The sequence below is a fragment of the Moschus berezovskii genome, chromosome 11 (assembly GCF_049115385.1).
Source record: "Moschus berezovskii isolate FMDL1 chromosome 11, NW_MosBer_1.0, whole genome shotgun sequence".
Lineage (NCBI taxonomy): Eukaryota > Metazoa > Chordata > Mammalia > Artiodactyla > Moschidae > Moschus > Moschus berezovskii.
This window is the reverse complement of record NC_142470.1, coordinates 35,768,427-35,795,720: the sequence shown is the minus strand read 5'-3', so window position 1 is coordinate 35,795,720 and position 27,294 is coordinate 35,768,427. Positions and strand designations below refer to the sequence as shown.

Sequence of the window (27,294 nt, the reverse complement as noted above, 5' to 3'; positions counted from 1 at the left end):
GAGCTTGCTCAAACTCATTTCCATTGAGTCGGTGATGCCATCCAACCATCTCATCCACTGTCATCCCCATCTCCTGCCTTCAATCTTTCCCAGCATCAGGGTCTTTTCTGAGTCTGTTCTTGGCATCAGGTGGCCAAAGTATTGGAGTTTCAGCTTCAGCATCAGTCCCTCCCATGAATATTCAGGACTGATTTCCTTTAGGATTGACGGGTTTGATCTCCTTGCAGTCCAAGGGACTCTCAAGAATCTTTTCCAACCCCACGGTTCAAAAGCATCAATTCTTCAGCACTCAGCTTTCCAGCCCCATGGCAACCACTAATCTCCTTCCTGTCGCTATAGCTTTGCTTACTCTGGAAACTCATAAGAATGGAACCATAGAATACAATGTCTTTTGTGATTGACTTCTTTCACTTAGTGTGTTATCAGTTTCCATCTATGTTATAGCATGTATTAGTACTTCATTCCTTTTTATTGGCAAATACTATTCTATCGTATGGATATAATTGTTCAAAATATTCTCTCATAATCCTTTTTATTTCAGTAATAACATCTCCTCCTTCATTTCTGATTTTCAGGCTCTATTCCCCCATCTACTCTTGTCAGTCTCCTGCTGCTACTGCTGCTAAGTCGCTTCAGTCGTGTCCAACTCTGTGCGACCCCATAGACGGCAGCCCACAGCCCACCAGGCTCTCCCATCCCTGGGATTCTCCAGGCAAGAACACTGGAGTGGGTTGCCATTTCCTTCTCCAATGCATGAAAGGGAAAAGGGAAAGTGAAGTCGCTCAGTCGTGTCTGACTCTTCGCGACCCCATGGACTGCAGCCTACCAGGCCCCTCTGTCCATGGGATTTTCCAGGCAAGAGCACTGGAGTGGGCTGCCATCGCCTTCTCTGTCTGGTCAGTCTACCTGCTGCCAATTTTGTTCATCTTTTCAATCTCACTCATTCTAATGCCTTTACCATGCTGGGTCTACCCTTTTCACTTTGCATCCTGCCCATAACTTGGCTGAGAACTCTTGCAAGCAGATTGATGGTAGGGACCAGATAACCTATGTGGAAATAATCATATAGCCACGTGTTGGAAAACATGAAAACATAGGGTCAGAGCAGAAGCATCGGGTCAGAGGTCCCAGAGCCTCAGTAAATGTTTATGGACTGAAGTAAGAATGACTTAAAGTTCAGAAAGGCTAGGAAAACTGTTAAAAGTCACACAGTTACTAAGAATAGAACCCTAAGCTAGAAACCTAGTCTTTCAGCTCTAACACAGGGTATTTTTTCCAGACCTACAATCTTCTCGGATGTGGGAAAGGAACTGGCTACATATCAATCTGGACTTTCAGGCACCATGCCATCCAGCAGGGTGCTCTCTGGAACCAGCACTGCTGCAGGGCCTGTGCAACCCAGATGGACTGAACTCATTCCCTGTGGCTCTGGGGACATTGTACGAATGGATAATAACTACTCTGATTTCTACTCAGTAGAAGGAAGCATCGAGAGATCACTAGAGAGCTATCTGAAAATGGAAGGGATTGTCCGAGACTCCTCCTTACTGGAAGAATCCATCTCTGGCTACCTAGGTATTATCAGGAATGTCACAGGAAGGCACTGGTCATTGGACAGGGTGAGAGCTTGCTGGGGCATGCAGTTACCTCTGCCAAGAACGTTCCATTCCCTTTCCTTATCTGATGAATTCCGGTTCTTAAAGCCCACCCCCCCTTCAAAACGCAAGGTTAACAACTTTCTTACTTATTTCCCCCTAAACTTCGTACATGGCAATAATTATTGGTATGCGGGTCTGTCTTTAGGGAGACATTGCCCTAAATAGACATTAGTAATGTCATCAAGGCAGGGGCCTTGTCTAATTGTTCTGTTTCATAAGCACCCAGCGCAGGAGTATTTGCTGGATTGAATTGAAGAGGGAGTTGAACTGAGCTTCTGCTCTGACCCCATGTTTTCATAAGTTTTCCAACACATGGCTATATGATTATTTCCACATAGATTATCTGGTCCCTACCATCAACCTGTCTTCACAACTCTAGTAAGGAAGTCTGAATAGGCAATGTTCCACTGCTGAGCTAAGCATGTCAGGGGCATCCATCTAAGAGGTGACTTTTTCTCAATTTTTCCACAAATCATTTTAGTGGAAGACCTTGAATCAGATGGTTTCCAGTCATGTTATTGACCACAACTGCAAGGCAATGAGAGCCGAGCAAACCGTTGTGTACGCTAGCCCAGCTCACAGCTCAGTCAATTACATTCACAAAAGCAACGCCAACCATCTCCTAGCGATAGCGGAGTTTATTCAGAGCTCTTTTGTGTGAACCTAAAAATAAAGAAGACAAGGGGCACTTGTGCCACAGAACTGTACCTACTTACATTCAACAGGATTTGCAAATAGCAAGAATAGATAGCACATGAAGTCCAACCGGTTCTGCCTATGTAGCAATTAAGCCATCTTTATCATCAAAGTCTGGATGACTTAGAGCTGAAACCATTTCTTAACTGCTAAAGATATATTACAAAGGGATAATTACAAGAAAAGCAAAGAAGAATGGGACCGATTAAATTCCTCTCAGGCAAAATTATTAGCCAGAAGATTTTAAGGGAAAATAACTCGTATTTTATGTGCTTTAAGAACAAGCACTGCGTATGCACTAACAAGAATGAAAAGACGAATAAGATAAGACCATTGAAAGAATGTAGTCAGGCTTAAACAAATGATTCCAAACAGGTTGTTGATGAAGCAATTTAAGGAAAATGTTGTTTCCCAAATATGGCTGTGTTTGCATGGCCTGAACAAGGTAATTTCATCTCTGCTGCTGCCATAGCAGCTTTTTCTAAAACGGACACAGAGGAATTCAATGTCTTTGTATGCAGTGGTGCCTAATGCAGCCCAAGCCTAAGTCAGCACCTCCCAGAAAGGTACTCTGGTCAGAATGACAGGCAAAGCAGAGAGGGGTTTCCTTTCCTTCCTTCTTCAATCACTTCTTAATAATAACGTGCACTAAGAGCTGGATGGAGCTTTCTTTCTCTCTTACTCTCTTCCTTCTTCAGATAAATACAATTTCTCTTTTTATAAAAGAAAAAATCCGCAAGGCCTTAATTACTCTCAAGAAGCAGAGTGAGGAGACCGTCTTGGAGAAGCAGCGCCCCCTGCCGAACACGGCTGTCTTCTGCAGCCCGGTTCCCTGCTAAGCCCGCGGTCACCGCCAGGGGGAGCTGCCGAAACGCGCAGGGCTGCGGCGGGCCCGCCCCGAACCCCAGGGGAGCGCGTACTCACTGGGCAGGGTGATGACGCTGCTGAGGTTCTGGTCGCCGCCCACACTGCGTCGTCGTCGTGGGGACAAAAAAGAAAATGAAGGTTAAAACTGCCAGCAACGCTGAAACACCCCAGACACCACCAAGACACACCTTTCTCCTTCTGAGAAACACTCTGGGGGCTTGGGGCTTTCCCTTTCCTCATTATTTCTGTAGAAAAACTGAAAAAGACCAGAACACAGCAACTTCTCTCTACTTGCCCCACAAACCAGAATGTCCAAATAAAAAACCAGTGGGGCTGACTTATTTGTTTTTTTAAGTTTGAGCTTTAACCTCGAGGGAAGGGAATTAAGTGGGCCCCTTCATTAAAAAGGAAAAAAAAAAAAAAAAAGCTTGCCCTCATGGTTTTCTTCCTGTTTGGCTTGGGGAAAACCCGTCTTTAAAGGGTATCTTCTAGAGAGCAACCCATCTTCCAAACCACTTCTAAAATTCCAAGGAAATCAAAGTTGGATGGGTTTCTAGGCATGAAAATACACAGCATTCCAGAGTTGATTGGATTCCCAGCTTTTCCATATCTCCTCCTTCTCTGCCAAGTGCGTCTGGGAACATTTCAAAGGTTCTCAAAACGTTTGGGGTTTAACTCTGCGGAGCATCATCAGGGAGGAGGCCAGGGACTCAGCACTCAGGTTCAAGCTGGTGCCAGAGATGATGGATTTCAGGCTGAGGAAACACCAAACCTGCCCTCTCACGTTGGCATGAGCCAGACTTTGAAAGGTGAAGCTGGAGTGCTGTTCACTACAGTCTGCGGTGCCTGGATTTGATTACAGGCGGAGCAGGACCAGCATGCACAAGACATATGTACGTAATTAGGAGAGGTTCTGGATTAGGGGTCAGGAGCCATCTACCCTACTTTTTGCTCCTTTATCATCCGACTGTGTGATCTTGGCCAGGTTACTTGTCCTCTCCGAGCCATGCTTCCTCGTCTGTTAAATGAAGGCCCTTCAGTAGTGATCCCAGCTACCGTTTATACCTTCCTTTCTGTCAGGCACTGTGCTAGGCATTTAAATTCTCTCTCAGCCCCGTGACCGGGGCACTTGTGGTCAAGAACCTGCCTGCCAATGCAGGAGACTTAAGAGATGTGGTTTTGGTCCCTGGGTTGGGAGATCCTCTGGAGAAGGGCCTGGCAACTCACTCCAGTATTCTTGCCTGGAGAATCCATGGATAGAGGAGCCTGGTGGGCTTCAGTGCATGGGGTCACACAACGTCATACATGACTGAGGTGATTTAGCATGCAAGCCTTGAATGCTAAACCAGTATTATTGTCTCTGCATCAAAGATGAGACCAGTTCAGAGAGGTTGAATAACTTGCCCAAGGTCACACAGAGCAGGCAGCTGGGACTCAGACACAACTGTGGTTCTGAAGGCTGCTGCCTCTTTCTGAGACTACTGCCCAGAGGGAGAAATGGAAGCTCAATCTTTTCCAACCCAAATGTTTGAGTAGGTTCTCCCCTAAACTCCTCCTGTTCAGGTCCAGACTTGTTTGGGGGAAAATAGTGTTTTGGGAAAGCTGATAAATACCTTCCTTAAATTAAACCTAGAAATTTCTCATGGAAAAGCACCAGGTGACTCATCTCTCTGCTCGAGAACTTGTTTTCTACATGCTCAGGGGGATCCTCCCCTGTCCTGTGATGACGAGGCATCTCTGGGCCTCGCCACGCTGTACTCACCTCCAGGACAGACCTCGATACTGAGTCAAGACATCTAGGACGTTTCCAGGCTTGGACCCGGCCCCGTTACCTGCCTGAAAAGAGAACAACACGGGGGTGATTTTCCTGCCTACTCACCGGAGGGTCTGTGTTCTTGTCCTGGCCAGGCCAGAATGCCAAGCCCTTTAGAACCCAGAGTCTTGACAGCACCACGTCTTGATGTGAATCCTGCCTTGTCAGAAATGAGTGCAAGCTCCCGCTGGGAATCCTGGAACCCACCCTGGGAAACCCTGCCCAGACACCAGGCTGGCAAAAGTGCTCTGGAAATTAGACTGCAGTGTGGTTTTCCAAAGGACTCATTTCAGGGCCCCATTTTTCTAAAAGTTGTGAACTATATCATAAAAGGAAGTATAATCCTTTGATATGAATAGATCTCACATATGTACATTGTGAAAATTAAAACGAAATGCCATGTACCTACTCCTCAGCTAAAGAAAGAGCAGAGTCTTTTCAAACCACCACCTGACATACTGCAGGTTCATGTCCCTTTCTGAGACGAGCCATTTCAAGGAAGTGGGGGAAGGCTGGCCTCCAGGAGAAGTGTCCCTGCCTTTGGGGGGTAAAGAGTCTGTGGGGGATCATGGAGAAGAGGGCTGCAGGACAGAGACAGGATTCTGGCCTCAGAGTCAGGACCTGAGAGTTCTGTCGTATCCAGCACGCACAGGCTCTGTGGCTGTGGCACTCACTTTGCCTCATCCAGCTTCACCTTCTTTGTTGGCTTAAGTTTGAGGAGAGATACACGTCACAGGGTTTTGTTGAGGATATTGAGCGAGATCATATCAATGTGAACAGGCCACAGACATGAAAGGTGTCAGCTGGTATTTGGGAGTGAAATTTCAGCTGAAGGCCCTTGACTTTACTGACCCAGAGAACAGAAACTGGACTTCTCTGTAATGAGTTGCTGTGGACCAGAAGCAGGGACCCCCACCTCCTACCCCGGCTCTCTAAGGACTTGATTCTGCTTTTCCTGGATCACTCTTTGTGGGGACTGGGAGGTCACCACGGGGCAGTTGCAGACACAGGCTGGATCATCTTTAGTATTTCCGTCTCTTCCACTGACCCTGGCTTTTCACCCCCTCCATTAGTACTAGTTCCTGTTGCATCATCGCATTGCCCTTGGCATGATCCCTCAGCCTTCCTACGTGGACAGAGCAAAGCATCTGGTCTTTGAAGGGGCCCGACACCGTGGGCAGGAGACCTCATGATGTTCCACCCCACCACCGACAGGCTGTGTGGTCTGGGCTGGGTCACTTCTATCTCAGGGGCTCCCTCTGGGCCCCCCACTTCCTGCTGTCTCTTTCAATCCAATTTTAGAAGAAGAAAGATGAAGTTAGAATGGCAGTGGAAAACTCAAGGCCAGTAGGGAAGGCTGGATTCCAGGGTGGGTAGGGAGGTGGAGAGGGACTGAGGTTGCATGGCTGGCAGCAGCCCTAAGGACTCGAATTGAGATTCTCCTATTAACCAAGATCTGCTCCTCTCCTGCCTTTCTTTCCACCATCCGTAACTCACCGTGAGCGAGTCGCCCAGGGCTCCGATGACCTTGATGTCAGCCAGCTTCAGCCTGTGGACTGAACGCAAAGATGAACAAAAGGTGGGCCTCCTGTCTCCTCTGAATCAGGGAAGAATGTTCCAGGAAGACCGGCACAGAGTTGGGAAGTTCCATTTGGACACAGATGCTAAAAGCCCATCCTTGTCCTAAAGCCCAGCAGTAGCAGCTGTGGAGCCTGACTGCCAGTCTCCTCCGTGGGGCACCTGGGCACAGGGCTGGGGAGCTGGAAGGCGGCCCCACTTTCAGAGGGGCATCTGCTGGTGGTGGGTGAACCTGATGCCGTAGGTGGGCATTACCCTCAGGGCGTGAACAGTTCCTGATGACCTGATCTGGGAGTTAGGAGGGGGCTGTGGTGGAGGTGGAGCATACTTCATCTATGCTAGGATCTGTTGATATTTGGGATAAAATATGATATTTTATTAGAAAAAAATTCAGCTCAGTTTTCCTGAAGTGAAAAGGGAAATGCCTTTATGCTATTGACTATTTAAAAAAAAAAACAAACAAGGCGAAATTACATGACATAAAATTAACCACTTTAAAGTCAACAATTCTGTGGCCTTTAGTACATTCCCAGTGTTGTGCAACCATGACCTCTATCTAGTTCCAAAACATTTTCATCACCCCCAAGGGAGACCTGTACCCACTAAGCCAGTCACTCTTCCCTCCCTTCAGCCTGTGACAGCCACTGTCTGCTTTCTGCCTATGGATTTACCTATTCTGGATATTTCACATAAATGGAATCACACAAAATGTGACCTGTGTGTCTGGCTTCCTCCACTTTGCATGATGTTTTCAAGGTTCCCTATGTTGTAGCAGCTGCGAGGGCCTCGTTCTTTTTATGGCTAATATCCTATTGTGTGGGTGTACCACCTTTTGTCTATTCCTTCATCAAATCACAAGCTCACCTCCTGCCGCCCCTTGTATCTCCCACTTCCCTGAAGTACCTCCTCCCACAGTCACCCCGACTTTGACACAGCTCCATCTTCCTCAGATGTGCCTTCTGTGGTCTCTAGCTGTGTGATACTGCACTAACTGATCAGTTATCTTTCAGCCTTGGAAGAGGTCTAATGTAGCATTTATACCAGGGAGTGGCCCACTACTCCAACAGGGAAAGAAACCTTTCATTTCAGTGAGCCACTGCTTAAGATAAAGAAACTAAAATCTATCTTCCAGGAGGTTCTCTCAACAGCCCTTCTTTACCAAGTCAATCTATGATGAGGGCGGTGAAATGCAGAGAAAAAGATGCTTTCGACACCACCTGACTACCTGGAGTCTCCTTCACTCATTAACATGTTGTATGATCACATCTGCATGGGAGGCTGTGCTCACACTCAGCGGAAACAATGTTCAAAGGGATCTCCAGGTCTTGCTCCCTCTATGGAAACATCTTGTCTACCCTACTTCTATGCGGTCCGCCTATGGGGAACTATCGCTCCCACTGAGAATTTGCTCTCATTGGAAAAGTAAAAGTCCCTGCTTCCTTCCTATGACAGCATGCAAACTAAACCATGCATAGCTGTGAATGTGTGTATGCAAAATATAGAGATTAGTGGTCTTCAAATTTGAGCATGCATCAGAATCATCTGGAGAGCTTGTTAAAACACAGATGGCTGGTCCCCACCCTCAAAGTTTCTGATTTAGTAGGTCTGGGGTGGGCCCAAGGCTCTGTGGTTAGAAGAACAATATCAAATCACAAAGCCAGCTGCAGACATTAGCACACATCCACAGGGCTGAGCCTGAGAACTCTGAAATGACCTCTTCTCAAAGAAATCAGGCTCTGGGTAAAAAAGGCAACAAAATGAAAAATAAGACCTCCTCTCTTCAACTCTAGAGGGTTTATTTTAGCTTCTGATGATGATGGCCAATCACCGTATTCTTGTTGCCATAATGTGTAATGCAGTGAATTCTGGGAACACTAACTAGTGTGCAAAGGTTAGGGGAAATCGTTGGGGCTGGTAAAATGTGGAGGAGATGAGAGATTTGCTTTGAAAGCACATTATAATATTCTAAAGGGGTGGCTGAAGCTGGCCATTTCTGTCTCCTAAATTTGTAGCAGGCAGAAAGGAAACACACACATACATGTGTGCTCATGTATGTCCACATCTGTGTGTGCATACATGTATATTGTTTGATATGTATATTGGAAGGGGTGGCTTCCTGTTGGCCATTCTGTAAGAAATGACCTGTAAATAATTAAACCAAAAGAACCAAATAGAGATGGAAGAAGTTTGACTCATCTGGGAACCTATTAAAATAGAACCTCCACACACATTTCATTGGTTTGTTATTCTGGAAACCTCGATTTGAGTTTTGTTAATATCATCATATATGATAAAAACACAGCCTGGAACCACAGCAAAGTACTTTAGCAATTGCTCTCCTTGGGGAGAGAACTCTTCAGAGATAAGATTAAATTTGTGTGGGCTGATTAGCCTAAACATTATCTGGTACAGATTGTCCATTACCTCGAAAGAAGTTGATAAACATATCATTAACTCATCAAAATTTTTACAGAAGGGACCTCTTATCAGAAGGCCATCTAAACTATGATGAAAGATCACGAATTGCCAGAAAATGGTTGACTAGAATACAGAATAAGGAAACTGCCCACTGCACACAAAAAGGAATGGCAGGGAGAAGCTTTGACACTTGGGAGTTCTTAAACTACTTGAGGCTATAATCTGAAAAACCAACTTTCTCTCAGTTGTCAGCTAGAGCTGCCCAACCCTTTGCTCTCAGATTTTAGGGACTTGAGTTTAGCTCTCGAAGCTCTAAATGATGGAAACTGCAGGGAAGGGAAATACATTCATCCAAGTGTCTTGGGGTGAGTTTGAACTTGTTCAGTAGGTGGGTCCCACCAAGGGGACAAAGTGAAGTCGCTCAGTTGTGTCTGACTCTTTGCTACCCTGTGGACTATAGCCCACCAGGCTCCTCTGTCCATGGGATTTTCCAGGGAAGAATACTGGAGTGGGTTGTCATTTCCTTCTCCAGGGGATCTTCCCAACCCAGGGATCAAACCCAGGTCTCCCACATTGCAGGCAGATACTTTAACCTCTGTGCCACCAGGGGACAGGCAGGCTGTTATTCTCTGTTGGGCATCATGACTTCCTAGTCACAGGCTAGTTAGGTCCCAAGACTCATGAGCATGTGGTGACTCTGGAAACAGCTTCAGGATGTACACTGGATAGTATGCATACTGACAGCTCACCACTGACTCACAGTGAAGCGAAGCCCATGGTGGTCACAGTGCCGTAACCTGGGCATTTTCAATATCAGCGCTGGAATCGCTCATTTTAAATAAATGACATCAGGGACTTAGAAATGACTTGTTCTAATTTATACTATTGGTGACCGTGGCATAGAATTAACTTTGCTCTGTTTTCAAATGCTGTGACTTTTCCCCCTTTGCATGGAATTAGCACCTTGACTTCAAGATAGCCAACTTCAATAGACAGCCAGTGCCCTTTCTGGCTCCTTATTGCCACTTTTCTGTTTACAAAATGCTACTCCTTTTCTCACTGGGCAAACCTTAAGTCATCCTCAAGGCCCACTGTATTTTTTTTTTTAACTTATCCCTATGATCTTATGGACAGGGCCATGAAGTAATACAAAATGATGTAAGTACTTATGAAGTTATAAAGCCCACAGGAGGTAGCATTCAATAAATTTTATGTATGCACTGAAAACCATAGGGGCGCAAAGAGTCAGACATGACTGAGCCTGAACACAAGCCACAGCCCACAGACCAGAAGGAAAAAACTAGAAGCGTGCATGCATGCATTCACTTATTCGTGCTACCAAATAGCAACTGGCAATAAAAATTACTTACATCAGCTCTACATATCTCATCCCAAACCCCACAGATCAGCAGAAGAGGTTTATCACCTAAGGGCTCCAGATGGAGTGATGTGAGGCACCCAGGCGGCCAGGGGCTGTGGCCTTTTGATGAAGGCAGTAACTTATTTTAAAATTATCACTTGTTCATTAGCTGGGTGTATTGGTTTGAGAGAGACATTAGAAAAGGGGACTACAAAGACGGTTTTTGAAAGTAACTCTGAAGGTAAAACAGTTATTTGATAAGATAATCTCAGTGAAAAATTGTCTTAATGGATGGCACTTTGGTGCAATGGGTTTTTAGGATCTTTTTCAACCCTGGGAATTCTTAATTTGCTGAAGTAGAAATACTCTGCAATAAAGATAAGTTCAACAAATGTTTATCAGGCTCCCACCATGTGCTGACTCACTGGTGATGTAAAGATAGATGATCTGCTCTTATAAGTACATATCCGATGCCTTCATCCCAATTAGAAATTGTAAACATGGTCTCCAGAAGGGTGAATGACCTCACCAAAAATGTGACAATTATCGAGGGTGATAATAGCGTGACCTGATGCTAAGTCTTTCTCCTGCCCCAACAGCCACAAGTATGATTAAAATGTCCAATCAGATATCAAGTGCAGTAATGAAATGTGTTTTTCATTTTGTCCAGTTAGCTGTGGCCATTTTCCGAAATGACGCATTTTAGGAGCCAACCCAGCATTAGCCCATGAGTAGTGCCACCCAGTTGGCCAGTGCTGGTGTTTTGTTCCCAGGCCTACTTGGTTAGATCAAGGATGCCTGGATCTGTCGATCTGCTTATCCAAACAACTATCACCAGAGCATCTCATATCTCAAGGTCTCAAGATTTCTTATGCTTATATCTTCAAGTGCTGATAAACAGGACCATCCCCAGGGTCAGGGGATAAAGGAGAGGTTCATGTTTCATTTGGCTTTCAGATGTTCAGATATGCTCTAATGGATTGCTTGCTTATCATCATAGTGATAGGAACATAATCTGGACAGATTGCAAAATCTGTACAGACCATCCTTTTAGAATGATAAGATTAAAAGAGGGTTGATATCATTTCACTGTAGGGTGTATGGTTATTACACAGAGTGAAGTAAGCCAGAAAGAAAAATACCAATACAGAATACTAACGCATATATATGGAATTTAGAAAGATGGTAATGATAACCCTGTATACGAGATAGCAAAAGAGACACAGATGTATAGAATAGTCTTTTGGATTCTGTGGGAGAGGGCAAGGGTGGGATGATTTGGGAGAATGGCATTGAAACGTGTATATTATCATATGTGAAACAAATCACCAGTCTAGTTTTGATGCATGATACAGGATGCTCGGGGCTGGTGCACTGGGATGACCCAGAGGGATGGGATGGGGAGGGCGGTGGGAGGAGGGTTCAAGATGGGGAACGCATGTACACCCGGGGTGGATTCACGTCAATGTATGGCAAAACCAATACAATATTGTAAAGTAATTAGCCTCCAATTAAAATAAATTTTTTAAAAATTTAAAAAGGAAGGCAAATATCAAAACTTTTAAAATTTAAAAACAAAAACAAAATAAAAATAAAACAAATGCCACTCTCCCTCTTCTTATACAAACATACATATGTATATGCACACATATATGTATAGACACACGTGTATACATACATATACATATATGTACACATATATAATATACATATACACATACATCTTTGAGCTTTTGCTATTGGAGAGCCTACATATGAAGCTAACAATTTGTTTCTGTTACTAAAATTCTGCTAGCAAACTAACCAACAGGAAGTGGCTGTCACTAATATGGGGGAAAAGCATAAAGATGCTGTGTGTGTGTAAGACTTTTATCACCTATTCCATTCTTCTGCAACTTAGTCAAGAACCAGTTACATACTGAAGTGTTCCGTGAGAAGATTTTTAGCTTACTTGCCAGTAACTTGGCTTGATTAGAGCGTGTAGAGCTAAGACAGGCATGAAGGGTAAGTTGACACTTATTTGTTCTACTAACACTCAGCAAAAGGAGACAACCTGACCACAAAGATTTGCATACCGTGACATCTCCCAACTTTGCTTTCTATCCTGGAAGGCACGTAGGAGGCATTCAACAATCATCTAACAGATGAGTGAACAAGGGAACAAATCAGTGAACACACGAGTCACTCCCCAGGACGCACGAGAACCCACTGCACAGTGGCAGAAATGCTCCCAGGCTGAGGTTCTGAGTCATGTGGGCCACCACATCCCCCCACCTGGGACCTTCCAAGGTCCTGTGCACACAGCTATCACCCCCAGGCTGACTCATTTGGAGGAAAAGGTCCAGCCCTTAGGCAGCCCCTCTTTGGGAAGGTCTCTGCCTAGAATGTTCCATGAGTCTCACTTTCATGACCCAGCAACAGTCATTTTGAAAATACCAAGAAGTAGTGAAAACAGCATGTGTGTAAGCCTTCGTGCTTTCCTGTGCTGTGCGGTGTTTGAGTACACCCTGATACAGCTCTACTCAGAGTGAGGACTTTTTGCTTCCTGCTTAAAGGTACTTCTGCTTTTCACAGAACAAATCTGCCTCATCGAGGCTTCCCAGTGGGGACAATGACATCAGCTCACTCACCCAACACTGGGCCCTTTGCAGAGCGTGGCCTAGCACACAGTTAATGGTCAATAAATGCTTTCTGATATGTTATCACATTTTTGTTACAGAATAACCAAATACAGGCATGAACTTACAAGTATACACACAGAGCTGGATGGCCGTGCAAACCTCTCAGGTATATCTCAGATTGTGGGGACTGACATCCTAAGGCTACTCTTACTGTGATGGGTTTAGATCTCACGTGAGTTTACAAGTCACTGGACTTGAGCCATGTACCTGAGGTGGGAATCGTGTCAGAGGGATCCTTGTCAGAGCACCTGATTTCCGCTCCATCTCTCACCTGAAAGGAGACACGTGGAGAAATAATAAGAAATCGTTCTTGCCCCCTAAGAAACTGGGTGAGAAATGTGCCTCTGCTGGGGAGATACCACTTAATACAGGAACCTGGGCATGTTTTAGGAGTTGTCCCTCTCCTTGAACACTCACACCGGGTGTCCACAAAACCCCTTCCAGCTGCTCCCAGGCCTGCCCCTCTTCTCTAGTCCCTCAGCCCTCAGCCTAATTTCAGGCTTCATCACCTCTTTCTAAAACACGGCTGTATTCTTCAGCATTGTTGCTGCTGGCCTGTGGGCTTCCTCCTTTGCCTTCTGAATCCATTCAGAGGACTCTTTTTCCCTCAACATAAAAACCACTCCCTTGCCCAAATTCTCAGTGAAAGCAGGAATTTTTGTCTGTTTTGATTATTGTGTCTCCAGAGCCTATAACACTGCATAGTAGAAGCTCAGTAAATGCTTGTTGGTGAAATAATCATGTCTCTACTCTGTACTAACAGCAGCGTAAAGTCCGTCCTCCTTGGCAGGGCCTGGGAGGCCCTCGGCATTCCAGACTGTCCACCTGTCTCTCTGTCCTCTCCGTGTCTTTGCCCAAACACCTACCTCTGCCCTCTCTCTCCTCTTCCCTCTCCTTGCTTCCGCCCTCCCACCCACCTAGCTGCACCTTAGTCACCCCAAGGCTGAGGTCATGGGAACCCTGGGGATGCCTTCTCAACTCCCTCCTGTCTGTCCTGTGCCCTCCAGCGGTGTTCTCAGGATACCCGCGGGAACCGCACAGTGCTTGGTGCATTGTGCTGCCACTGCGGGCTGACCCCACCAGACTATTTGTATTTTTATCTCCTACACATGGTCTCCATCCACCCACTCAGTTTCTCAGCTAACAGTGACTGGATACCTGCCCTGAGCCCCTCCCTCATGGAGCCTGCACCCTAGAGGTACACAACTGGTGTTCGGTAAGTGTACCCTGAAGGGCTGTATTGCTCCCTCTTATTTAAAACCCATGGCCTGGTCAGTTCAGTTCAGTCGCTCAGTCGTGTCTGACTCTTTGCGACCCCATGAATCACGGCATGCCAGGCCTCCCTGTCCATCACCAACTCACGGAGTTCACTCAAACTCCTACTGTTAAATGTGCATTATACTTTATAGCTTATTACCATTTAATACATCTATGAGGTAGGATGATGACGCTCGTCATTTCCCAGATTTGAAAAACCGAGGCACCGAGAGGTTACGTCCTTTGCCTGCTGACACAGAGCCAGTAATAGGAAGAACCTGGGTTTGAAGCCAGAGCCCACTCGCTCAACTCACCGAGCCGTATTGCCTCTTAGATGTATCCCTATTGCTGTGATGTGAGTGAGAAAGTGTGGGATGAGTTGATAAACCAGTCTTTCACACTGTTACCTCTCGGGCTTTGCAATGCAGGCCCTGGCCATCAGCTTTGCCTTCACCACCAGGGCAAACTGCACCCTCTTTTGTCCAGTAGGGAGGCAGGGGTGGTGCTAAGACTGAATTCGCCTCAACCCACATTGGTCCCTGGTCCTCTGAGAAGGAGGATGACAAGTGTTTCTCGTGTCCTCAGAGGACTGTGGAGTGCCCTATCTAATCTCGACAGGAAGTATTAGAAAAAGACTCATGAGATAAGTCATGAGGAAGACGTGAGTGAGTGTGAGGCTCACGGCTGAGGACTTCCACATTGACTGCTTTCAGATTTCACCCCGTTTCTCTGTCTTTTCTTGACTTTCTCTTCAGATTAAGGGCTCGGATGAGTTTAAAAGGACTTGTCAGAGATTTGAGGAGGGCCTGAAGATTTTTAGGGCTTCCCAGGTGGCGCTAGTGGTAAAGGACCTGCCTGCCAATGCATGAGACATAAGAGACACGGGTTTGATCCCTGGATTGGGAAGATCCCCTGCAGGAGGAAATGGCAACACACGCCTGCATTCTTGCCTAGGAAATCCCATGGACAGAGGAGCCTGGTGGCCTACAGTCCATAGGGTCGCAAAGAGTCAGACAGGACTGAGCACAATCATATACAAAGATTCTTGCCTCACATCAAAATAGACAGGGAGCCGGCAGCACTGAGCCCCCAGCATACCCAGTGAAGTCACGGGATGCTGGTTGCCAAGATCATTTTAAAGATGGAGTTGGAGGGCAGCCTGCTTCAAGCGCCTAGGGGACACCCACACACGTGTTCCTTTACCCTCTCCAGCCTGCTTCTGCGGATCCAGGACATAAAGAACTCCTCAGAAGCTTCCAAAGACTCAAGTGGCTGCCCCCGGTTCATTTGCATGTTTGTCAACCACAGAACACCTCTCCATACCTCAATCTTCACCTGGGGCTTTAGCATCCTGGGCAGATAGTTGCTGTTCCTGTAGGTGAACAGATAGGGATTCTCCTGCAGAGAAAGATAATGTAACCATGATCCAGGAATCCATATCCTTGAAGTATCAGGTCTTATCATCCAGCAATGCCTTTGGCCAATTTGAAACATTCATGCCATCCTTTAAATGATGAGAAAACCATTCTCTGGCTCTTCTTCTCTGTACTGCCCACTAGTTCCCTGCAGGAGTTCATTAACACTTTGAAATTTCCCATTTGCCACAGTCAGCATCTCTTGTTCTCTACCTGAGGTTCATGCCACCAGGCGCAGTAGGTATATTTCCATGAGAAGAGAACTTAAAGTTTCCTGAGAGCCAAGGCCAAGAGAAAAATAGGATGAGCTGCATAGTTCTTACAGCCCAGTAACAAAAAACTTACCAGTTCATCAAGAAAGCCAAAAATTTGACCAGCGTTACGTGATAAGAGGAATTCTACTCATTTACGTTGTCATTTTTTAAATTAATTTATTCATCAACATTAATTCTACACCTACTATACACTAGGCATATATTTAAGACACCCGTCTTGGCATTTGGGGCCAGGTAAGCCGTGGCTTTGTTCCTATGCCATGCATAGGTATGGAAGGGGCCTGAGTTCTATTAAAACTGTTCTCCTGGCCCACAGGTAGAAACCTTAGCTGTGCCCAGGCCCAGAAGAACAGACCCACGACTCTAATGGGGCTAATGTCTCATCCAGGTGAGACCCACTTTCACAGCAAAGCCCACTTCTTTGTGACGCCACCATTCTTCCCAAATCAGTAGGAGATTCACCGCCCCCACCTTCGCCCCCTCCAGTCCTTGCCTACCTGGGAGGGACATTTCAGAATCTTTCTCTGTTTTGGACTGAACGGTTCATCTTTCTGTCCTGCTGGCTGCATCTGGAATAGAAGGTAATATTTAGAACAGCAAAGTCTTACACAGGTGGCAGCATCCTAGGGAACCACTGAGAGAGGCTCATTCACCCTGTGTTTCTCAGAGTGTGACTCTGAGCGGGCAGCATCAGCTGGGAACATATTAGAAATGCCACTTCCCAGTCCCCAACCCTCGGGTGGGGCCCAGCTCCCTGTGTTTTATCAAGTCCTCCAGGGATTCTAATGCCCGCTTAAGTTGAATTCCACTGCGGGAGAGGAACCACCAATGCCCAGCCCACTGCTCCTACTACAGGGAAACTGAACATCACAGAGAACTGAACGCCATTTAGTCAAAGCTATGCTTTTTTTCCCAGTAGTCACGTATGGATGTGAGAGTTGAGCCATAAAGAAGGCAGAGCACCAAAGAATCGATGATTTCAAACTGTGATGGTAGAGAAGACTCTTGAGAGTCCCTTCGGCAGCAAGGAGATCAAACCAGCAAATCCTAAAGGAAATCAACCCTGAATACTCATCGGAAGGACTGATGCTGAAGCTCCAATACTTTGGCCACCTGATGTGAAGAGCTGACTTATCAGAAAAGACCCTGATGCTGGGAAAGAGTGAGGGAAAGAGAAGAGGACGACAGAGGATGAGATGGTTGGATGGCATCATCAACTCAATGGACACGAGTCCGAGCAAACTCAGGGAGACAGTGAAGGATGGGGAAGCCTGGCATGCTGCAGTCCGTGGGATCGCAGAGTCAGACATGACTGAGCGACTGAACACCAGCAACTTGAGTTCCATTGCAGGAAAGGAACCACCGATTCCCAGCCCACGGCTATGACAGGGAAACTGAACACCAGAGAGACTGCACTGACACGAGGACCCGGGTGTCCAGATCCAGTCGAATCACTCTCATGCAGTTGCCGGCTTCCTGACCTGCCAGCAGCCGGTTATTTATTCTGCTTGACTTCCTGTCCCCCGTCCTTGCTGCCCTGCTGCTGCCTGGCTCCCTGATTACATTTCCCTCCGAGAGGAGAAGAGGAATGAGAAGGAAGGGCAAATACAGCAGGGAATGAATGAAACCCTTGGTCACCTGGCAAGCCCCGTGTTTCTAACTGGGACACAGAGGCGCAGGGGCATGGGGCACAGCACGGCCCAGTGCTGAGTAGAGTGTCCGCGTTTCAGGAACAGTGATAGCGGTATCAGCGCTGATAGAGGCAGCTACTTAAATGATAAGCGGAGCTTATCTAACGACAACAGCAAAAAGCGTGCAGTGTATCCACAGGGAGAGCAGCGGAGGATCCACTTGGGGAAATTCATTGGAAGGAAGATGAGAAAATGAAGGCAGTTGGAAAATTCAACGGAGGAGGAATTTTAAGCTCCTTCTGTTATTTTAAAATGTTCATTATACATTTGTAAGGGACTTCCCAGGTGGCACGAGTGGTAAAGAACTCGCCTGCCAATGAAGGTAGACGTAAAAGACACGGGTTCCATCCCTGGGTCGGCAAGATCCCTGGGTCGGGAAGATTTCCTGGAAGAGGGTGCGGCAACCCACTCCAGTATTCTTGCCTGGAGAATTCCATGAACAGAGAACCTGGCAGACTACAGTTCAAAGGGTCTCAAAGAGTCAGACACGACTGAAGCAACTTAGAATGTACACACACACATACATACATGTGTAAACACTTAAGAGAGAAATGCAGTGGCTTTGAGAGATCATAGATTTTCTCTTGCCCACACTTCTACTATTTGGAAACCTCGTGTTTGCTGCCATCACTGCTGCCCCCAGGGGCTGGGCTCCTAGGGCACCCCATCCTGCTACTCCCTTCCCCTCCCAAGGACCCCGATAAGGGACACAAGAGACAGTAGACTATGGGATGGACCCCCCTGTCTGGCTCAGTCACGGGCTCTGCCATCTTGCAAGATCCTTTTAGACTCCTCAGCAGTATCTTATCCCAGCATCTGTGCCCAGTGAACAGAAAAGAACTTTACCCTTCTCGGAATTGGCTTGTCACCCAAACGGACCAGGTCAGATAAAAGGGTGTAATTAACCTTTTGGCAAAGGAGTGGCAATCTTTTGCTCAGGGGCTGGAGGAAGAGCAGGGCTCCTCAGCTCCTTTCAGTTTTATTCTGATGGTGGACACTTCTAAGTATGGGAGTCCCACCCATAAGGTTCTGGACTGCTCTGGAAGAAAGTGTTCAGTGGGCCTGGCTTGGTGGCCTGATGTCAGACTGGCCTGATTTCTCCAATCTCTCAAGAATTTAATCAATGATAGAATCTGGAAAGAAACACTGAGAAAACCACAGCATGATTATTTTAGTCAAATGGATATCACAGAGCCTAACTTTTTTAAGGACTCCAAAGGAAGATTCATAGGTTTTCCCAGTAAACCCATTTGCATGAATAATCTTATCCTAAATGTCTCTTTATTCATCACCTACATCCTTCCTGCTGCCTTTAATTCCCTTTACACCTGCTCTGACCCTCCATCCTCAGGATGGGAAATGACTTGCTCCATCAAAAGGACGCTCGTGTGTCCCTCCATCCACCACCCCACACTGCACACACACGCGCACACTCTGGGGACACTGATGCTGGTCTTTGCTCTTGGTCTCCTTTCAGTACTTTGACTGCTTGCATCTCCTGTGCAGGGGTTTCCCTGCCCCAAGATGAACTGGAGCGTGGGAGGGGCAGGGGGATGACCTTAGACGTGCTCTTGAGATTCCCATTCCACTGGGAGCCATTCCCCAGCCTTCCTGCTCTGCTCTGAGATTCTAACACTAGCACAGGACTTGGCATAAGGTGGAGGAACGTGGCCACTGGATCTGGCAACTGAGCCCCCACAGGTGGGTCTCGTCAACACTACTATTGTACAAGAATTATCAGAATTTACCAGGGAGGCAGGAAGGGCCTGGGAATGAATTCCGTCCCAAACACAAATCCTCCTCTGCTTTGTGTCAGGAGCTCAACTTCCATCTGGGTGGTTCATTCGGCTGGGATGGTGCTAGGTGTGTGGGGTTTTCCTTTACCAACTCTCAGAGCTCACACCCATCCCGAGCTCAGCCAGGGGAGCAGACACTGTGTGGTTGGCCCAGCCAGCCCCACTGCTGCATCCTGGGGCAAGGCCAAGGAGAGAAGCGGTAGAATCCGGGCCCCTGTGGTCACAGCAATTCTGCTGGCGCTTCTCTGCTCCCCAAGCAAGAGGGTGGCCCTCTCTTGGGCCTCTGTGGGTCCGCATCTGGGCATGATGGACATAACTGGCTTTGACAGCTCTGTGGTCTTGGTGGGGTCCAACATAGCAGAGCCACACAGAGGCAGAGGAAGGGTGGCTTGTGGTCTCCCCATGTCCCTGGGAGGACACAGGAGAGAACCCAAGGGGGACGCTCCTGTGTTTTCCAAGGCCTTCTGAGGCTGGCCAGGAGAGAAAATGGGGCCCAGAAAGACCACGTGACACACCTCAAGAAACAACCAAAAGCACAGCTGTGCCCGAACCTAGGTTTTCTGGTTCGTTACCCAGTGCCCTTTCCCGAAACCTGTTACCGCCCTGATTTCTCACAAATTACCCCGGGCCTGCAGGAGCTGTCTGTGTGTTCTGGCAGCTGCGCTGGCTCTGGGGGTGAGATGGTGGGATAGCCTGTCATTTCACCTGAGAGGAAGACGGGCACAGACCTTCCCGGGGACACACTTCTCTCCTAGCGGCTCAGCTCCAGGAAGTGTGAGGCCTCTTGCTGGGAAATGGCTGCTGTTTGGGGTGGGCAGGTAACTGCCCACCTAGAAAAGCCACCTCCACCTCAAAGCCCCTGGGACACCAATTAGGTCCCAGTCCTTGGTCTTGAATGCGAGATCTTCTGTTCCCCTCTGGGCTCCTGGGGAGGAGAGAGGTTTCACTGAGCTTAAAGCATCAGCTGTCCTCTCCCAGAGAGAGGGTCGGGGAGGGCAGCCTGGGCAGGACCAGTCAGGTTCCTTTCCTGGCCCTTCACAGGAGATCAGCATCCAAGTGGTTTTCCGGGAATATCTTGCCCAGGGGTCAGGCCCACTAACAAGGGTCCTCATCCAAAGAAATCAAATGCCTCCTCTGAAGGCTGGTGTGACTCCATGGACCCGGGCTGCCTGGGCCAGCCCTGCCCTCCCTGTCTCATCGGCTACCACACACCCAGCTGCAGCTGCTCATGGACTCAGCACAGCACCCCAGTCGAGGAGATGGAGAGAAAAATTTTTCTAATTCAAGGAAGAAGAAAGCCAAGTTTCTGTCTTGGGAATTCTAAAAATAAGACAGCTTGGATGGGGAAAAAAGTAAATGGCAAAATCAGGTCTCTGTCTGGTGTCCTGGAGAGGCTCAGAGTCTTGACAGAACATCCCATCCACTGACGAATCCCAGACAGCCCTGGGGGAAACTTCAGAGTCTGGGGAAAGCCTGTCCCAGTCAGAGGAGGAAGGGTCACAGTGGGGAGTACTCTCCGTAGGCCAGGAGGGAGGGAGCCACACGCTCACCATGTGTCAGCTCAGGGGTTTTGCAGAAAGGGAGCTGAGACCTTAGGTTCACACAGCCTGTGAGAGCTTTGAACCCAGGTCATCATCACTCTAGAGTCTGCGCTCGCTCCATGCACCACCCTGGGCACTGGAAACCACATGACAGCACTTAAGTATGAAGTGAGGGAAACCCGGACCCACTCGCTACGTGAGCCTGATCCCTAGTGTCAGACTCCCAGTGAAGTCTCCCAGACAGACTCCAGGGAAGTGTCCCTGCCTCCAGGAAGAGCAGAACTGAGACTTTCCAGGGAGCCCTGCTCACTGTCAGGGCTACAGCCCAGCTTCTGGGAAGAGGAGCGAAAACTCCCAGGGGTCCCAGCTGGGCCATCACTAGGTGTGGGAGGGACCCCTGGTGGCCCAGAATCACCACCATCCTGGAGTCCTCATGGTTCCGGCAGCCCCTCCAGCAGCAAGTGGGCAGGCTGGGCGTGACATCAGAGTCCTGCCCCTCCTTCCACAGAACAAACCCTAGGTTATCAGAGCAGCCCCAGGACCCCCAGCCACTCACCATGCTGTTCCAGAGAGTCAAGCCGAGAGCGGTGGGATCCTGGAATGGCCGCTCTCCCTGAAAGAGAACCAGATGAAGAGCCCTGTGTGCCCCCGAGGGATGGCATAGCCCTGCCACATACTCTCCTGGCAGAGATGGGGGGCCCTGATGCACCTCGATCCTTCATGTTTCCCCATTAAGAATGGTGGGAACTTAGAGGACTGCTGTCTGGGGTTAGGGCTGGGAGGTGAGGGCCTGAAGGGGCAGGTTACACGCCTGGCTGCTACTTGTCATCGTGGGGTTGTACACACGGAACTAAACAGCAGAAAGAGCAGGTGGCACGGAAGTGATTCAGGTGTGGTCTGAGTAGGAGGGGGATGGGAACTAATATTCCTCCTCCTCCTCCTCCTAAACCACTATTTAAATATCACAGAAGTCTGGGAGGGACACAGTGACTCCAGGAAACAGAAACCTAGAGCCTGGCGGAAGAACTGCCCCAGAGGCACAGTGCTAAAGCCCCAGAGGCGTCAGAGACCTTGCTGAGCTGACAGTGCCTGGACCCACCACAGCACTTGTGGTTGCAGGCCTCCTGGGGTGAGAGGCATCGGTCCAGTGGCCTGGGTGAGAAAGCAACTTGATCGAATCACCCTCCCTTGTAAGGATGGGTGTGGAGGAGCCTGCAGAGAGAGGAGTGTGGCGTGGTGCCTGGAAATTCCACCCTGAATAGTCACCGTGGCTGAGAGATACGGAGGGCTTCCACATACCAGGCGCTGTTCTAAGTCCCTCACACGTATTTACTCATCCCTGACAACCACCCTAAAGGAGGGACTGCTAACAATGGCCGTAACATCCCGGGTGAGGAATCAAAGCACAGAGAGTTCAGACAACTTGCCCACAGTCACACAAGCCAGTCCAGAGCCGGAAGCTGTCTGTGTGGAATCCATGCTCTTTACCTGCGGGCTGCTCTGCTTTTCGGAACCCACCTCACAGGGTTAGCCAGCCCCATGGGGAAATGGGCCCCAGAGTATAAGAGAAAACTGCAGCATTTCCCCTGAGACTGCATGTCCTGGGCTGGGTCTCCAGTGGAGGAGAGGGCGGGGGCAGGAGAGGGTGTGGGCCGAGCCTCACTCACTGAGGGTGGCGGCAGGGCTCTCTCATAGAAGAAAGGCTGGAAGACGACCGCGAAGGACTCCTGCTCATTGTACTTGCTGGAGGCCAGGAGACGTTCCCAAGTTTCCTGAAGAAAGGAGCACCGTCAAGGCTCAGCCTGCCCATCCTCCCGTGCTCCCAGCAAGGAGCTCCCAGCAACTCCCTCACCCCCGCTGCTGTCAGAATGACCCACCCGTGCTGGTCTGATTTGTATGCTGTTTGGAAGCTCCTCTCATCTCATATTTTGGGGCCCTATGATTGACTAAATTGGGTTTTCATTCTCATGTGAAGTGCTAGCATCAGGTAATAGCAGAGTTAGACCTGAAATATATACTCTGAGAGCTCAAGAAGCATACAGCTGCCCAGCACACAGCTAGGGCCCCCTCGCTCTCTTCAAGGGCTGAATTCTGTAGAGGGATATGCTATGACCCGGTCAGAAACGGTCCCTTCCTGAGTGAGTTAAGTGCCATACAGCTTCACAGGTATAAATTTCTTCTTAGATAAAAATCATCATGGTAACATGTATCAGTGGGAGCTGTGCTTTGTGCTGTTTGCTGGTGGGGATGAAGGCTTCCGCTGAGCCATCCACACTGTCATTGGGTCTCTGCTGTAAGCTAGATACACATCTTCAGGGGCTATTGTCCCTGACTATAGTCTGGGGCACAAGCCTAATCTGGGCAAACTAGCTCAGCAGCCACAGTATAAGCGGTAATATGACCAAACGATCTGGGAGTGATCTACAAAGTTCTTCAGCAGCTTTCACCGTAGGTACCACCACCACCCTCGCACTTCCATCTACTCTCCCCCACCAACCAGTACTGTAGTCCCCACTTTACATACAGGAAAATCACGTGACCACCCGGAAGTGACCCAAGAGGAGTTGCTGCCTTTGGTTCCTGACTCTTAGTCCTGACTTCAGCAGGTGGGGTCCCACCTCAGCAAGTTGGCACCCTCATTGCTCCTACACCTCTGTTCTCAAGACCACCCTCCCCTGTGAGCCAACAGCCAGTGTCCCAGAGTGGGCTCACCTGGTAAGCCCACTGGCTCACAACACTGGACAGCCGCGAGGTCTCCCCTGAGCACCTGCAGGGCTGGGCCACGGGGCTGCAGGTTAAAACAAGCCAGGAGTGAGTGTGGATGCAGTGCTGGGACCATCCAGGTGGCCCCTTGGGGAAAGATGGGGATGCGGGGACAGGGAGCTGCTTAGGGAGCAGGGAAGGGATGAGTGGGGGGGTCTCAGAGGGTCCAGGAGAAAGAATAAAGTAAAGAAAGAAGAAAGGGAGGACGGGAGGGACCCACTGGGAAGAAAAAGGGTACATTATGGGGACATCTCCTGATGCACCACCTCCCTCCCTCCCCCAGAGGCCCACCTCCTCTCCTTCCTTCCCCTACTCTGAGACCCTCTGCCTTCTTCCTCTTCAAATGCCCCTTTCCTCTCCTTTCCATCGCCACCACCTCCAGCTGTCCCTGTCCTGACTTTATCCATGTGAACTTCTTTTCTGGGTTCAGCTCAGTTCAGTCGCTCAGTCGTGTCCGACTCTTTGTGACTCCATGGACTGCAGCGCTATCCATCACCAAGGACATCACGAAGGATATCTTTTCTGGGTACAAGGCCAGAAATCTCAAGATTTAGGTTCAAAAAGTTTAAATTCTCTGAAACATCTCAGACATATATGGGGATCGAGTTGTGTGAAAATAAAATCCACTTAGGCTAAATTGTCTCTCCAATGTCCTGAAGTAACACTTCTTGGCTTCTGGATGTTTTGCCTAAGCTGTTTTTTAAACTCTCAAATCATTCTGGTGGGAGTAGGGCACCTGGCACCATGTCAACCAGAGTGACTGTTTCATTCTTTAACTCAGGCCCCTCCTGCAGCCCAGGTCTGCCCCCACTGGCTGTGTGATCTCACACACATCCCCTAGCCTCTCTCCAACCCCATCCCTTGGGTCAGTTAATGCACGTGAAGAGCCTCACACGTGCCTGGCATGTGGCACCAGGTCACAAATACTGGTCCCCTTCCACGTCCCTTTTTACCTAAGCAAAGTCTTCTGATGCCAGTGTGAGCCCCTCAGAGCTTCAGAGAGATCTACCAGGTTCACAAATGCTTTGGGGACCTAGGGGGATACAAGGGAAAAGATGAACATTTGCAAAGTCAGGGTCACGGCTCCATGGCCTTTCTGGAACCCTTGCTTTGAGCCTAGTTTGAGCATGACGGGCCTCTCTTTGTTAAACAGGTAGGCCCTTTGGGAGATGGTTGTTTGGGGTTGGTTCAAAGCTTTTAGCCCTGCCGCTGTGCCATCATCCCCCTTGGTGGGCAGGGCGCCTCCCACCAAGGACAGGTCAGCAAAACCTGGTGGTAATAGGACTCTAGACTCTCTTCTTCCCCCAGAGCTCCCCTGGGGTTTCCAGGAATGCAGTGCTCTCACTGGTCACTTAGGCCCCTCCAGGCCATCACCACCTAGATGCAGTCAGAGCCAGTCCTCAGGAAATAGCAGGTCACCAAGAACCCAGGGAAGAACTGGCCTATATCCTTCCTCCTCTCCAGAGGTCCCTCAGGAATATCCTTTGCAAGAGTAAAGAGTTCTATATCGGACCCGTTTTTCATCAAAAGGGCAAGAAGCCTGGCTCCTCCAATGCCTTCCCTTTCTCTGGGGTCTTGGACTCCCACCTGGGAGTCCGTTTCCCCATCCCAGTGGAGGCCATTTTTAAAAGGAAACCAGAACCCCACCAACCCACAGAAGGGCAGTTTCTCTCGGCTGCTGCAGGCACCTGTGACGGCGTTCTGGGTGCCTGGGCCCACAGAGCCGGGGGAGCCTCACCTCCTCGTGCAGGTAGTCCAGCATCCTAGTCAGCTGGTCCATGGTGCTCGTCACGTGACTTTGCTACGGAAGGAGAAATGTGCTAAATGTGGGTGGGGACGAGATGTCCAGGTTCACACTGGCCTGTCTCTTGCTTTCCCCAACCACCCCCAGCCACCTTGATGGGCCTGATAGTGTCAAAGGCCTGTCTAGATCCCCGTCTCCCACAGACAGGTGTAGAGTTCCCAGAGCTTCCTAGGTTGTTTTATTTTTTGGTCCATTTTTTTACTTCATCACTGAAAAAAAGGTTTCATGTCAGGGAAGAGCAAGCCCAAGATCAAGGCAATTAGAAAGCTGACATGTGGGACAGGAGACCAGACTTACTCCCAAAGGCTGATGGAATCACTTTGACCTGAAGAAAATCAGGTCCAGAGGGGGGACATAATTAAGCTTGGATTTAAGGACCTGGAAGGCCCTCCAAACTTCTCCATGGCACTCTTAGCAGAACTCCCCCTGCCACATCCGCCCCAAGAAAAGGACTCCTGTCACTGACTATTTAAAGAGACCTCCTACCCACCCAATTCCTCTTATGTAATGAAAATAAGCAAATAAGAGCACTTCAAAAAAACAGCCCTGGTTTATGTTTTCAGTGTAAAAACAAAACAAAAGTAAACTTTTCAACAAGACAATCTTCTCAGCTGCTTGCAAACCTGATGTCCCCTGAGGCAACGTGGCTCAGAGGAAGACAAAGCATGCCTCACAGGCACTGACTCTGGAGACAGCTGTCAATCACTCAGGCTGGGACTGTGTGGAGGGCAGTCTCCCCAATCCTGTGTCTCTGCTTCAGTGCAAGGCTATCCCCTGCTAGCCAGGCCTGCCCATGCTGCTGCCATAGCCAGCAATAAAGCCTTCTGTCTCGTTTTTTTTTTCTCTCCCTGAGTATGACATTCAGCATCACACTTTCCCTTCTAAAGAGGCATGGGGAGTCTGTCGAGAAAGGGCCTCACTCCCCCTCTGGACCATACTCAGGGCATCCCTCTTCCCTCAGGGAGTCCCTGCATGGTTCTCCTTGGACGGCAAACCCTGCTTTAGAAAATTCTTGGCCAAGGTGCCTATTCACTGCTGCAGAGTGAGCTGGGGCCCACCTAGGCTTTCCAAGAACTAAACGGTTGCCTGGGGGGCACCAACTGTCCCTGTTCTTTAGTGGAAGATATGATACTCCTATAAAATGCCCCTTGCCTACGATGTCACATATGATAAACTCCTCCATAAGTTGAAATCAGGAAAAAGTTTATTTCTTCAAGTGCATGCGTGCTAAGTCATTTCAGTTGTGTCCAAGTCCTTGCAACCCTAGGGACTGTAGCCCATTAGGCTCCTCTGTCTATGGGATTCTCCAGCAAGAATACTGGAATGGATTGCCATGCTCTCCTCCAGGGGATCTTCCTGAACCAGGGATTGAACCCCACATCTCTCATGTCTCCTGCATTGGCAGGAGGGTTCTTTAATACTAGTGCCACTTGGGAAGCTCTGTTTCTTCAAATGAACTTGCATATTTCCATTGATATCTTTTGCCCCTAGAATCAAAAGAATGCTCTATTATCAAACGTGTGCCTGCAACCAGACAACTTTTTCTAACAAATTATTTCCCTGGGATTCATTCCGAGAAGTAAGATTATTCAGCCAAAAGGCACAAACACTTTTAGATTTCTTGAGTCATGCTGCCAGTGTGTGCCCTCCAAAATGTTGACATCCATTTGTAAAGGCATCT

General features: G+C 48.5%; 1 protein-coding gene across 1 annotated transcript in view; it reads right to left on the bottom strand.

The window, feature by feature from the left end:
- Window positions 1–27,294, bottom strand: part of PLB1 (phospholipase B1) — a 129,334-nt gene that overhangs the window by 57,245 nt on the left and 44,795 nt on the right. Inside the window, exons 12-22 of the mRNA XM_055400362.2 lie at window positions 25,548–25,610; window positions 24,763–24,842; window positions 23,759–23,834; window positions 22,714–22,818; window positions 21,603–21,659; window positions 16,516–16,587; window positions 15,652–15,726; window positions 13,279–13,342; window positions 6,532–6,590; window positions 4,984–5,057; window positions 3,279–3,322 (exon numbers count right to left, since the gene is read on the bottom strand). Of these exons, the coding sequence (XP_055256337.2) occupies window positions 3,279–3,322; window positions 4,984–5,057; window positions 6,532–6,590; window positions 13,279–13,342; window positions 15,652–15,726; window positions 16,516–16,587; window positions 21,603–21,659; window positions 22,714–22,818; window positions 23,759–23,834; window positions 24,763–24,842; window positions 25,548–25,610 (769 nt within the window). The remainder of the gene's footprint in view (window positions 1–3,278; window positions 3,323–4,983; window positions 5,058–6,531; window positions 6,591–13,278; window positions 13,343–15,651; window positions 15,727–16,515; window positions 16,588–21,602; window positions 21,660–22,713; window positions 22,819–23,758; window positions 23,835–24,762; window positions 24,843–25,547; window positions 25,611–27,294) is intronic.